The sequence below is a fragment of the Pseudophryne corroboree genome, chromosome 5 (genome assembly GCF_028390025.1).
Source record: "Pseudophryne corroboree isolate aPseCor3 chromosome 5, aPseCor3.hap2, whole genome shotgun sequence".
Taxonomy (NCBI): domain Eukaryota; kingdom Metazoa; phylum Chordata; class Amphibia; order Anura; family Myobatrachidae; genus Pseudophryne; species Pseudophryne corroboree.
Window position 1 is genome coordinate 319884902 of NC_086448.1, and position 13620 is coordinate 319898521.

Genomic DNA, 13620 nt, shown 5'->3' on the forward strand with positions numbered 1-13620 from the left:
GGCCTCGGCTCTTCCAGCAGTAATTCCAGAAGATCCGCGTACCAAGCAATGAGGATTGCCTGAACTCTTGTTCTCTTTATGAGCTTTAGAATCCTTGGAATGAGTGGTAGTGGAGAGAACACGTACACGGACTTGAATACCCACAGAGTTACCAGGTCGTCCACCGCCACCACCTGTGGGTCTCTCGACCTGTAACAGTACCTCCGAAGCTTCTTGTTGAGACGGGAAGCCATCATGTCTATTTGAAGTACACCCCAAAGACTTGTTACTTCTGTGAACACATCCGGATGGAGACCCCACTCTCCTGGATGGAGATCATGTCTGCTGAGAAAGTCCACTTCCGGAATGAAGATTGCTGACAGCACCACCACCGCATGCTTTTCTGCCCAGAGGATGATTCTTGTTACCTCTGACATTACAGCTCTGCTCTTCGTTCCGCCCTGTCGGTTTATGTAGGCCACTGTCGTTACATTGTCCAACTGTACTTGAATGGCCTGATCTTGTAGAAGGTGTGCCGCTTGTAGAAGACCGTTGTACACGTCTCTTAGTTCCAGGATGTTTATTGGAAAAATGGATTCCAGATTTGACCACCTTCCTTGGAAGGTTTCCCCTTGGGTGACTGCGCCCCAACCTCTGAGACTTGCATCCGTGGTTAGAAGGATCCAGTTCTGAATCCCGAGAAGGTGAGGCAGCTGTAGCCACCACAGGAGTGAAATCCTGGCTTTCAGCGACAGACGTATCCTCTGGAAGGACCGTGCATGAGGATCATCCCTAGGAAAGACAATCTCCTTGTCGCCTCCAAATGTGACTTTGGAAGATTCAGGATCCATCTGTGTTCCCTGAGCAGTCGAGTCGTGAGAGCAATGGACTTCAATAACCTCTCCCTGGAAGATGCCTTTATCAGCAGATCGTCCAGATATGGAATTATATTCACGTCCAAATATGGAATTATATTCACCCCCTGCTTGCGGAGGAGAATCATCATCTCTATCAATACCTTGGTGAACACTCGTAGTGTCGTGGAGAGGCCGAATGGCAGTGCCTGGAACTGATAGTGACCGTCCAACAGCGCAAATCTGAGATAAGTCTGATGTGTGGGCCAAAGCGGAATGTGCGGGTACGCATCCTTGATATCTAGAGATACCAGAAACTCTCCCTCCTCCAGCCCTGAGATCACCGCTCTCAGAGACTCCATTTTGAACTTGAATTCCCTTAGATAAGTGTTTAACGACTTCAGGTTCAAAATTGGCCTGACTGAACCATCCGGTTTCAGTATCACGAATAGGTTTGAATAATAACCGTTGTTTATCAGATGAGGTGGAACTGGGACAATAACTGCTGACCTTTCTAATTTTTGAATGGCTTCCTGAAGGATAGCCCTGTCAGCAAAGCTGGCAAGCCTGATTTGAAGAATATGTGAGGTAGGAGCTCTTGAAACTCCAGACTGTACCCCTGGGACACAATATCTTGCACCCAGGGATCCAGGCCGGATGACACCCAAACGTGACTGAAACGTCTGAGTGTTGCTCCCACCTGCACGCTCTCCAGGCAGTGAGGTCCACCGTCATGCTGAGGGTTTTGAGGAAACAGAGGCAGGCCCCTGTTCCTGGGAACCTGCGGGTGCAGGTTTTTTGGATTTTGCTCGACCACCTCTGAAGAAAGCGGTAGGAGGTTTGGACTTTCTAGCCTTTGCGGTCCAAAAGGACTGCATTGTGGACGTAGAAAAGGGTTTCTTCATCGTCTGAGTGGCTGAGGGAAGAAAGGTTGACTTACCAGCGGTTGCCGTGGAGATCCACGCATCCAATGCTTCCCCAAATAAAGCCTGACCTGTGAAGGGTAGGTTCTCCACACTTCTCCTGGATTCCGCATCGGCAGACCATTGGCGTAGCCAGAGTCCCCTGCGTGCTGAGACAGCCATGGACGATGTCCTTGCAGTCAGATTACCCAGGTCCTTCATGGCATCCACCATGAACCCCGCAGAATCCTGTATGTTACGTAAAAACAATTCAATGTCACTTCTATCCATAGTATCAAATTCCTCAAGCAATGTGCCTGACCACTTTACTATGGCTTTAGAAATCCATGCACAGTCAATAGTAGGCCTTAATGCCACGCCTGAAGCAGTGTATATGGATTTGAGTGTAGTCTCAGTCTTGCGGTCTACCGGTTCTTTCAACGCAGTAGACCCAGGTACAGGTAAAACCACCTTTTTTTGACAGCTTTGCGACAGAGGCATCCACTATACCTGTAGGTGGGCTTTCCCACTTTTTCCTATCCTCCTCAGGCAAGGGAAAAACGACAAGAACCCTCTTTGGGATCTGGAATTTCTTCTCCGTGTTTTCCCAGGATTTTTCAAATAATGCGTTCAATTCTTTAGATGCAGGGAACGTTAAGGCGGGCTTCTTGTTGTCAGTGAAATAAGCCTCCTCAACCTGTTCAGGGGGCTTGTCAGTAATATGTAAAACATCCCTAATGGCCTCAATCATGAGCTGTACCCTTTTAGCAAGGGAAGCCTCACCCCCCACCCCGCATATCCCCATCACCGTTTGCCGTGTCAGAGTCGGTATCCTTGTCGACGTGAGTATTCTGGGCAAGGACACGTTTCTTTGGGTATATACCTGGCGATTTTGAGGAGGTAGTGGGGACAGAACCAGACAAAACCTCCCACAGATTTTCTTAAAACCTGTGTTTCAGTCTCATTATGGGCTACCCTAGAAGAAATCTGGGATTTCTGACATTCCCTTAATGGAAACCAACCATATATTCTGCCGCACAAGACCGAGACACTGGACATTGTTATGTGAGAAATATGCATACACACAGGAAAATGTCAGACACAGTTTCCCCCAAGTACCTTCAGAGAAACACAGAGTTAATGGAGCCAGCACACACAACGCCCCAGTAGGCAGTTATGAAATAACTGCCTGGCGCTGACTGTGCACCCTTATTAGACTACACAGTAATATACAGTCCGTCACCCCCTTCTATAACCCCCTGGTACCGCACAGGATAGCTGGAGTTAAGAGGAGGGGTAGCGCTCCCTGTCAGCGTCTCTTGGTGTGGATCTGCAGGGGGAAAATGGCGCTGGTGAGCTGCTGGGTCCGCTCTGAGAAGCTCCGCCCCCAAACATGGCGCGTCTTCCCGCACTTTGAATTTTTATACTGGCCTGAGGTAATGGCGCTAGCAGTGGTACCTAAGTCCCTGATAAGCTGAGTGACCAGTTTTTCAAGGATATTGCGCTGGCCCAGGGCACCCCTCACTGTACCTCTGAGCCTGTCTGGAGCGCAGTGTCAGAACTGCTCTCCCACCCTGTTGCCGCCATTCACACCGGCTCCCCGCTTGTCGGGTCACCGGTTACACACTCACCACCGTAATCTTCTGGCTCTGTTAGGGGGTGGCGGCATGCTGCGGGAGTGAGCGGTCGCCTCGGGGCAGCTGCAAAAGATTGACCATCTCCATATTAAAGTATATGTATTTAAATACAAATTCATTACAGTCCCTGCTGATGTAATGGTCAGGCGTCGAATACTTTTGTCCATATAGGGGGTCATTCCGAGTTGATGGCTCGCTAGCAGTTTTTAGCAGCCGTGCAAACGCATTGTCGCCGTCCACTGGGGTGTGTATTTTCGCTTTGCAGAAGTGCAAACGCCTTTGCAGCAGAGCGCCTGCAAAATCAATTTGTGCAAAACAAGACCAGCCCTGTAGTTACTCTTCGTGTGCGGTGATTCTAACGACGGAGGGATGGTTTTTGATGTCGCACACCCGCCCAGCGTTCGCCCAGCCACTCCTGCGTTTTTCCAGACACGCCTGTGTTTTTCTAAGCACTCTCTGTAAACACTCAGTTGCCACCCAGAAACGCCCACTTCATGTCGATCTTCCTGCTTTCGGCTGTGCGACTGGAATCTTCGTTAGACCCTGTGCAAACCCACGATGCTCATTGTACCCGTACGACGCGCCTGCGCATTGTGGTGCATACGCAAGCGCAGAAATGCCGATTTTTTTGCCTGATCGATGCGCTGTGAACAACTGCAGCTAGCAATCAACTCTGAATGACCCCCATAGTGTATCTCTATCTAGATATATATATTATCCTTACAAGTATAATGGATATAAGTATATATTAGCCTTACAAGTATAATGCATTTTATTTAGAATACTTTGGAGTATTCTGGTTTGTTTTCTCAATGTTGTCCCTGTCAAAATAATGAGAATGCATTCCTACAAAAGCAAAATTTTCATAATGAAAAGAAAGTGTCAAATATATTTTCCTAAAGCATATTAAATTCATACCTGCCTACAGAGGTCTCTTTATACTGTGGCTTCAGTCTTGCCAAGTGGGTCCTCGCAGCATGCCAGATCCTGAGTGACTCAGCCATGGGGAACGCCCTTTAATGCGCAAAATGTGCTTATGTATGCAAATCAAATTACTGGGAGCGACAAAGCTGTACAGCTGGTGTACACAGATCATTGGGGTTTGTGACAGTTGTACATCTCTGTGCGACTGAGTCTGAATCTCTGCAAAAAGAGCTTTGATGCGAATAGCTTTCCTCAAACCAAGTTCCATTGTGCTTACCCTGTGACTTTGTATGTGTGTAAAACCAATTCCTGTGAGGTTAAAGTCGCAGCCAGATGCCTCTAGTACACTGTGAGCAGCTTTTCGATGCAACTTGGTACACTACTGATCTCTGAGCATCTCAGTCGTGTCAGGCCTCTCACACTATATAGCATAAAGACGCTCTGTGTATGAGGAGACAACTGTACTGCTAATGTTATGATTTGCTTCAATGCTTATCTGAGAACATGGCCTAGTGAAAGATTTGGGAGTAAGAAGGGAAACCCTATTGAAAATATGTATTTGCTGGTGTAAATTAGTCTTGTAAAGTAAATGTCATGACGTCACACACACTGTGCCGCAATGAACGATAATAAACTTTATTCCACTGGCCACTGCCAATGCAATAAAGCTACTGCCTGAAATTGCGAAGTAGAATTTAATGTCCAAATGCCCCTCGGAATTTGCCTATACTGCCTATGCCTAGGGCACGCTCTGTGAAAAGCACCTGGTCCCCCAGCATAGGGAAGTAGTGTCATGTACGATTTGTCACACTGACTGCTGCAGCCTGATTAAGTATTTTATCTAACTACATACTTATTTTCTCTTCTTTTCTTAGGACCTTGGAGAAAAATAAGAAGAAAGGGAAGATCTTTTAAGACATTTCTTGACCACAGTACTCTGTATCAGTTGCCAACTTGCCAGCCCAGACATCAGTGTTTGTTGGAGCCATTCAGCCACTTTTGCAAACAGTTGCATCCATTAATGTTGGATTAAACGGCATGACTTTTTTTTTTTTTTTAATTAATCTTAATTGAGATTAAGATGCCTTGAATTGTTTGAGGGGTTTTTTTTTTGTATACTTGGAGAACTATACACTGCAAGTACCTGCTCCCTTTCTCTCCTCTTTATCTTTTTAACAGATGTCTTCATTTTAAAATCAAGGGAAAAAAAATAATTTTACTGTTGTATAACCGTGGTCTGGAGGCTGGTAGCAGGATGTTCCACAATACAAGGACTCTGGCTTACAATGAAGATAAAATTGCCATACTTCTGTTGCATCTTCTAACGTGCGCACATTTAATACAAAACTTCCAAGCATACGGTTTCTTGTCATTTCCATTTTTTCCCTATTTTGACACTTCCATTGTTTAAAGTACACATGGGAAACATAGGCTTACAGCACACAGATGGCTTCTTTGTTTTATTCCATTTTTTTGTATTATTATGAACCAACCTCTTGTTTGGGTGATACCTAAAATATATGCTTTTTTCCATTTAGTACCTTCTTTATCCAAAAGAATCTAATTACTGCTTCCTTTTATAATAACATAACTTTAGATATTGTTTTCCAAATATCAGTCTTAACTGATTTAAAGTATCCTATTTCTTTGCAGTAGGCACCAGTGAGTAAAAGTTCTGTTTATTTTTAATTTTTGCCTCTATAAATACTTCCCTAAGATTTGTGGTAATGCAGCAGGAATGGTGCATTTATAGGTCACTTCTAGATACAAATGTAACAACCTCCGGTTCCTACCTTTATTGTGCAGTCTTTTTTATGTTTTGCTAGAAATGGGAATCATGGTCTCACAAGGAGAGGAACATCACAATTTTGCATTTAGCTGTATTCATATACTGCATTTCTGTATTATTTTTTTTCGTTTGTATTGTACAAAGTCACATAATAAACAATGTTGTGATGTAATACTACAAGTAATTTGTCTTCTCTTTTACTTTGTTTTCTACATTGTTATAGGCTGTCAAAGGAAAAACCTCCTGTGTTTACCTAGTCCTTATTTAAGAAAAGTAATACTAATTCATAGTATTTGGCAGTTTTGTACTGTATATGCTTTTCAAGCTGCTCTTATTATTCCACATAGGCACTCATGTCCACTATAGATGAATTGCAGTCCTGTGCAACAACTAAGGTGTCCCATCTCCATGTGTTCCCAGTGCAGTGCAAATAATCACTATTGCTTTGGTCTTGTAAAAAAAATATATTGAGCACAAAATGTAATCCGTTCAGAATGGTGACAATGCAGTGGGCTATGTCCACTTTATCCGCAGATTGACCATGTGTAGCTAACTAGCAGCGTCCATAGCTGTCTGTATGCCTTTCCTTGTCACAGGCACACACAGGTCAGCTTTAAACAAACTACAACAAGCACCTCTGCACGGTTGTAATGTTATGCATTGTACATAAGCACTCGATATATTGTACTCACAGATAGGTTAGAACTTTTCACCACTGCACACCCACTTGCCAACTTTGAATGCAATTTATAACGGTGATCGGATAAACAGTCAGACTAGTGATGGCCTGGTCGATGGTTTTAATCCATCATTACATGATTGAGCCATCAATGGCTAGGTGCTACAAATGCACAGACCAGCACCAGTAGTCCTTAACATTGTGCTGCCGATGCCAATATTCTAGCATCGATGCCAAAAAAAACCCACTTTCTATAAGCCATAGACCATCACGGGTTGCAAAATAAAAATAAAACAAAATTAAAAACCGCTGGTCAATGGCCATCCAACACACAGACTAAATTCACAGTGGTGCAAACATCTTAACTTTATTATTATTATTACCAGTTATTCATATAGCGCACACATATTCCGCAGCGCTTTATAGAGCATATTTGCCCATTCACATCGGTCCCTGCCCCAGTGGAGCTTACGCTCTATATTCCCTACTACATGTATACGCACACACATTCATGCTAGTGTTACTTTTGTTGGGATCCAATTAACCTACCAGTATATTTTTGGATTGTGGGAGGAAACCGGAGTACCCAGAGGAAACCCACGCAAGTACGGGGAGAATATACAAACTCCACACAGTTAAGGACATGGTGGGAATTGAACCCATGACCTCAGTGCTGTGAGGCAGTAATGCTAACCATTACACCATCCAAACTTGGTACCAGGGTTGGGCAAAAAAATTACTTATTTTGTTTAAACCTTTTTTTCCTTGTTTGTTTGTTTTTTTGTGTAAATGTTTTAATGAAAAAAACTAAAAAATGGATCATGTATAAGAGACTTTAATCAACCATGTTTTCATGCTTTCTAACTTTAAATAGTGTTTTTACTCAAACTGTTTAATGCCAGTGACATACCCAGTGCGAATCCCCAACATCTCCTTTGTGTGTGTATTCTCTTAAAAGTGCTTTTGCATTTTCCATTTTGTATTACTATTCAGATTTAATTGTAGTAAGTAGGACTAATGCTTAACATTAACTTGTTGTGAGTGTACTTTGTATGTAATATGTTTAGTCTACCTACATATTCAGATGTAATACAAGCTGCAAAAAATTGGTTTTACTAAAAGATGTAAAATAAATGAAATCAAAGCCTAATAACATTTTTTTTCCTATATACTGTAATAGGAATTTTTTAAAGAAGTCACTGCGTCATTCCAGTTGTGACAGTATAAATAAGAAAAAATTTGGTTTCAATCAGCCAACCCTGCTTGGTACTAATATCGGGCAACGAGATAGCCCAGTTAGCGCGGTTAATTACCCCAATAAATTAGGCTACAATCCCCAAACAGACCATATTTTCAGGCTGCTCTGGACGACATTTGATAAGTTCCAATCAGTTATTGATAATTATTGTTGGGTTTGTGAGCAGCATAAGTGTGTAAGGTGTATAGTCTTCTAAATACTTTTTAGCTGTATAAGGCAATCCAATATGATTAGATTAATAGCAGTGATCCATCAGACATAAAGAAAATTAGGAATTTAATACCTACTGATAATTCCTTTTCTCGTAGTCCGTAGTGGATACTGGGGAATTGTATATTACCATCGGGTATATATCGGGTCCACTGCAGCTTGACACTTTAAGAAACTAATAGTGTGTGCTGGCTCCTCCCATCTATGCCCCTCCTAGCAGACTCAGTCTAGGAAACTGTGCCCGAGGAGATGGACAACATTTGAGAGAAGGCTATAACACACAAAGCGGTGAGGTAACGAACCAACACACAACAATAAGATAGCAGAGCTAACCAAAACAGGAAAGCAATGCTAACTATAGAAGGATTGGAACGCTATTCAAACATGTAACAGGGATAGCAACAGCAAACCCAACCATAACACTTACAACCAGGTAAGCAGGAAAACGAAGCACAGAGGCGGGCGCCCAGAATCCACTGCGGACTACGAGAAAAGGAATTACCGGTAGGTATTAAATTCCTATTTCTCCGGCAGGGTCCACAGGCTATCCACAGGATAACAATGGGATATGATGGAACGATAGCGGATTGGCACCAAACGATCACAAGCTTTCAGTCCTCCCAGAACGCAACGGGCCCGTCCATATATCCCCGCCCACTGGCTCAGGCAAATCAACTTTTTTGTTTGGTGCGGCAGGACCCGGACCATGGTCAGAGGGCTGCTGTTCTTGGCAGCCCTAAGCTTTCTTATTTTATATTTATAGTCTTACTATGTTTTTGAGCGCTCTTTCTTAACAGCGTCTTATACGCATATTGGAAAGAGTCACTCCAACAACTCTCCGCCAGGTCGCAACAACGCTTGTGTACAGTGCTGTCTCGACGGGCGTCTGTCGGATACACTAGCAGGTCCTGCAGACGTTACCAGGCTGTGGCCGGAGCACGGGGAGCAGGTAAGGCATCGGTTCCACGTAGTCGGGGAATACGGACACAGCCGCACTGTATTGGGAGGAGACTACCAAACAGTAGCTGACGCGCCGCCACCACGGGTGCTCCAGCGCTAGGCCTTAGGGATCATAAGGCACCAGGATTAGTATGAGGCTGCAATCCCTAGGGTTGATGTCAGTGGTGGGGTTGTTACTCTCCTGGTCGCCCCTCCCCCCAGTTCATGACCAGTTTCCGCGAGTCTTCTGCCATGAACTGTTGCTTCACTTCCATTTCAGACACTACCACGAGGGGTCTCGGTCGCAGCATAGGCCGCTGCGTCTGTGTTCACTAAGCGCTACCGTGAGGAGACCCGGTCGCAGTACAGGCCTCTGTATGACTGGTGCGTCTGTATGCACAGTGCGTCTGTTCACTAAAAGCTCCCGGAACGGCAGTGTACACTAGTAGCGTCTGGATCCACTCGGCATTTGCTAACGTATTGATCGATCTTGAAAGTGAGGTGAGTCTCCCTGTATCCCACTCTACGGAGTACGGGTTATACAGCGCTAAATTCCTATCTACTTTTGTCAGTATGAATAGTTAAGTTTAAGTGCCTATTGCATATGAGTCTGTGTACATTACTGTGGTTTTCTTCACGTTGCGTCTGAATACTTTAAGATCTGTATAAAACAGAATTCAGTAATATGTACTCCTACATACTTTAAAATGTGTTTGTAGTTGATTATGTGCTCATGTGACTAATATATAACATGTGACTGACTGCTAGTGTGATTGCTGACTTTAATATGTTTGTCAGTTGCTTCTTCTGGTCCTCAATGCTGGTGCATGGGTAGGGTCAGGTTGACATCACTTGATAAGGTTAGTGATTACAGTCACAAATTGTATAGTACACTGTTAAAGTGCTGATGATTTATCATGTCTAAGAGCAGCAAAGGTTACGAGGGTACACCCACAGTAACACCAACACTCATCATGTTTGTCTTGCAAAACTGGATTATCCTCTCAGGATCTGCTACAGGATGGTTTATGTGCAAATTGTTTGTTTGCGTTTCAGCAAATTACAAGGCAGATCCCTGTTCAACGTCAGGTACAGATAGTTCCACCTTGGCCGATGTTCGCACAGACCTTGTCCAGTATAGCTGAACGGATAATTCCTACAGCTTCAATACCAGGAATGGGGTACACTAATAACCCATACATGCAGCTTCCTACCTACGGTATATCATTCCCCTCATCAGCTTCTCCAAAGAAACAAGCTGAAAAACCGAGTGTAAGTAAACCGTCAACTTCACAGGTTACACAGGATGATTCATAAGACGATGAAAGCTCTATATACTCTACTTCGGCATACGAAGAACAAGTAGAAGGTCTCAGCTCAGTGGATATAGCTGAGTTAATTAGAGCAATGAAGGCCATTATCCTTGAAGGATTCAGCAGAGCCTGTGTTAAAAGCCAACGCAGCGGTGTTTAAACGGCCCAAAGCAGGTAAGACTGAGTTTCCAGGGTCAGACCAGCTAACAGAAATCACGGAAGAGGCTTGGGCTGCACCCAGTAAAAAATACAGAATTCCCAAAAGATGGGATTCCAATTATACTTTTCCAGCTGGGGACTGTTTAAAATGGGAAATGGCTCCCAAAGTAGAAATGCATGTCATTCGATTAGTGCGAAAATCTATATTGCCTTTGCCATCAACGTCATTGAATGATGTCTAAAAGTCATTGAATGATGTCTAAAATTAGCTAAAAGATGTGCTGGTGGCACCATTAACAGAATTATTTAACCAGTCACTAAATACAGGTGCCATTCCAGAGGACTGGAAAAGAGCAAATGTAGTTCCATTCTACAAAAGTGGAAGCAAGGAAGAAGCAAGTAACTACAGACCAGTAAGCCTTACATCAGTAGTAGGGAAAGTAATGGAAAAACTACTAAAAGAAAGAGTTGTGGAATATCTTAAATCAAACAACTTACAGGATCCAAAACAGCATGGATTTACTGGTGGGAGATCATGCCAAACAAATCTTATTGACTTTTCTCTGACGTCCTAGTGGATGCTGGGGACTCCGTAAGGACCATGGGGAATAGCGGCTCCGCAGGAGTCTGGGCACAAAAGTAAAGCTTTAGGACTACCTGGTGTGCACTGGCTCCTCCCCCTATGACCCTCCTCCAAGCCTCAGTTAGATTTTTGTGCCCGAACGAGAAAGGGTGCACATTAGGTGGCTCTCCTGAGCTGCTTAGTGAAAAGTTTAGTTTTAGGTTTTTTATTTTCAGTGAGACCTGCTGGCAACAGGCTCACTGCATCGAGGGACTAAGGGGAGAAGAAGCGAACTCACCTGCGTGCAGAGTGGATTGGGCTTCTTAGGCTACTGGACACCATTAGCTCCAGAGGGATCGAACACAGGCCCAGCCATGGAGTCCGGTCCCAGAGCCGCGCCGCCGGCCCCCTTACAGAGCCAGAAGCAAGAAGAGGTCCGGAAAATCGGCGGCAGAAGACATCCTGTCTTCACCAAGGTAGCGCACAGCACTGCAGCTGTGCGCCATTGCTCCTCAGCACACTTCACACTTCGGTCACTGAGGGTGCAGGGCGCTAGGGGGGGGCGCCCTGAGCAGCAATAAAAACACCTTGGCTGGCGAAAATACATCACATATAGCCCCCAGGGCTATATGGATGAATTTTAACCCCTGCCAGAATACACAGAAAAACGGGAGATAAGGCCGCCGAGAAGGGGGCGGAGCCAATCTCCTCAGCACACTGGCGCCATTTTCCCTCACCGCTCCGTTGGAGGGAAGCTCCCTGGCTCTCCCCTGCAGTCACTACACTACAGAAAGGGTTAAAAAAGAGAGGGGGGCACTAATTAGGCGCAGTATTAAAAATACAGCAGCTATAAGGGGAAAAACACTTATATAAGGTTATCCCTGTATATATATATATATAGCGCTCTGGTGTGTGCTGGCAAACTCTCCCTCTGTCTCCCCAAAGGGCTAGTGGGGTCCTGTCCTCTATCAGAGCATTCCCTGTGTGTGTGCTGTGTGTCGGTACGTTTGTGTCGACATGTATGAGGAGGAAAATGATGTGGAGACGGAGCAAATTGCCTGTAATAGTGATGTCACCCCCTAGGGGGTCGACACCTGAGTGGATGAACTGTTGGAAGGAATTACGTGACAGTGTCAGCTCTGTATAAAAGACAGTGGTTGACATGAGACAGCCGGCTACTCAGCTTGTGCCTGTCCAGACGTCTCATAGGCCGTCAGGGGCTCTAAAGCGCCCGTTACCTCAGATGGCAGATACAGACGCCGACACGGATACTGACTCCGGTGTCGACGGTGAAGAGACAAATGTGACTTCCAGTAGGGCCACACGTTACATGATTGAGGCAATGAAAAATGTTTTACACATTTCTGATACTACGAGTACCACCAAAAAGGGGTATTATGTTCGGTGAGGAAAAACTACCTGTAGTTTTCCTGAATCTGAGAAATTAAATGAGGTGTGTGATGATGCGTGGGTTTCCCCCGATAACTGATAATTTCTAAAATGTTATTGGCATTATATCCTTTCCCGCCAGAGGTTAGGGTGCGTTGGGAAACACCCCCTAGGGTGGGTAAAGCGCTCACACGCTTGTAAGAACAAGGGCTCTACCCTCTCCTGAGATGGCCGCCCTTAAGGATCCTGCTGATAGAAAGCAGGAGGGTATCCTAAAATGTATTTACACACATACTGGTGTTATACTGCGACCAGCAATCGCCTCAGCCTGGATGTGCAGTGCTGGGTTGGCGTGGTCGGATTCCCTGACTGAAAATATTGATACCCTAGATAGGGACAGTATATTATTGCCTATAGAGCATTTAAAAGATGCATTTCTATATATGCGTGATGCACAGCGGAATATTTGCCGACTGGCATCAAGTGTAAGTGCGTTGTCCATTTCTGCCAGAAGAGGGTTATGGACACGACAGTGGTCAGGTGATGCGGATTCCAAACGGCATTTGGAAGTATTGCCTTATAAAGGGGAGGAGTTATTTGGGGTCGGTCTTTCAGACCTGGTGGCCACGGCAACAGCTGGGAAATCCACGTTTGTACCCCAGGTCGCCTCTCAACATAAGAAGACGCCGTATTATCAGGCGCAGTCCTTTCGTTCCCAGAAGGGCAAGCGGGCAAAAGGTTCCTCATTTCTGCCCCGTGACAGAGGGAGAGGAAAAAGGCTGCAGAAATCAGCCAGTTCCCAGGAACAGAAGCCCTCTCCCGCCTCTGCCAAGCCCTCAGCATGACGCTGGGGCTTTACAAGCAGACTCAGGCACGGTGGGGGCCCGTCTCAATGAATTTCAGCGCGCAGTGGGCTCACTCGCAAGTAGACCCCTGGATCCTTCAGGTGATATCTCAGGGGTACAAATTGGAATTCGAGACGTCTCCCCCTCGCCGTTTTCCTAAAGTCGGCTTTACCGACGTCTC

At 45.1% G+C, this 13620-nt stretch overlaps 1 protein-coding gene across 3 annotated transcripts in view; it reads left to right on the plus strand.

Moving 5' to 3' along the window:
- The window catches only part of SEPTIN7 (septin 7), a 265639-nt gene extending 259374 nt beyond the window's left edge, over positions 1–6265 (plus strand). For all 3 annotated transcript variants that reach the window (XM_063922502.1, XM_063922500.1, XM_063922501.1), the window contains one exon: positions 5172–6265. In XM_063922502.1, the coding sequence (XP_063778572.1) occupies positions 5172–5211 (40 nt within the window). In that variant the 3' untranslated portion in view covers positions 5212–6265. The remainder of the gene's footprint in view (positions 1–5171) is intronic.
- Positions 6266–13620: the final 7355 nt, after the last annotated feature.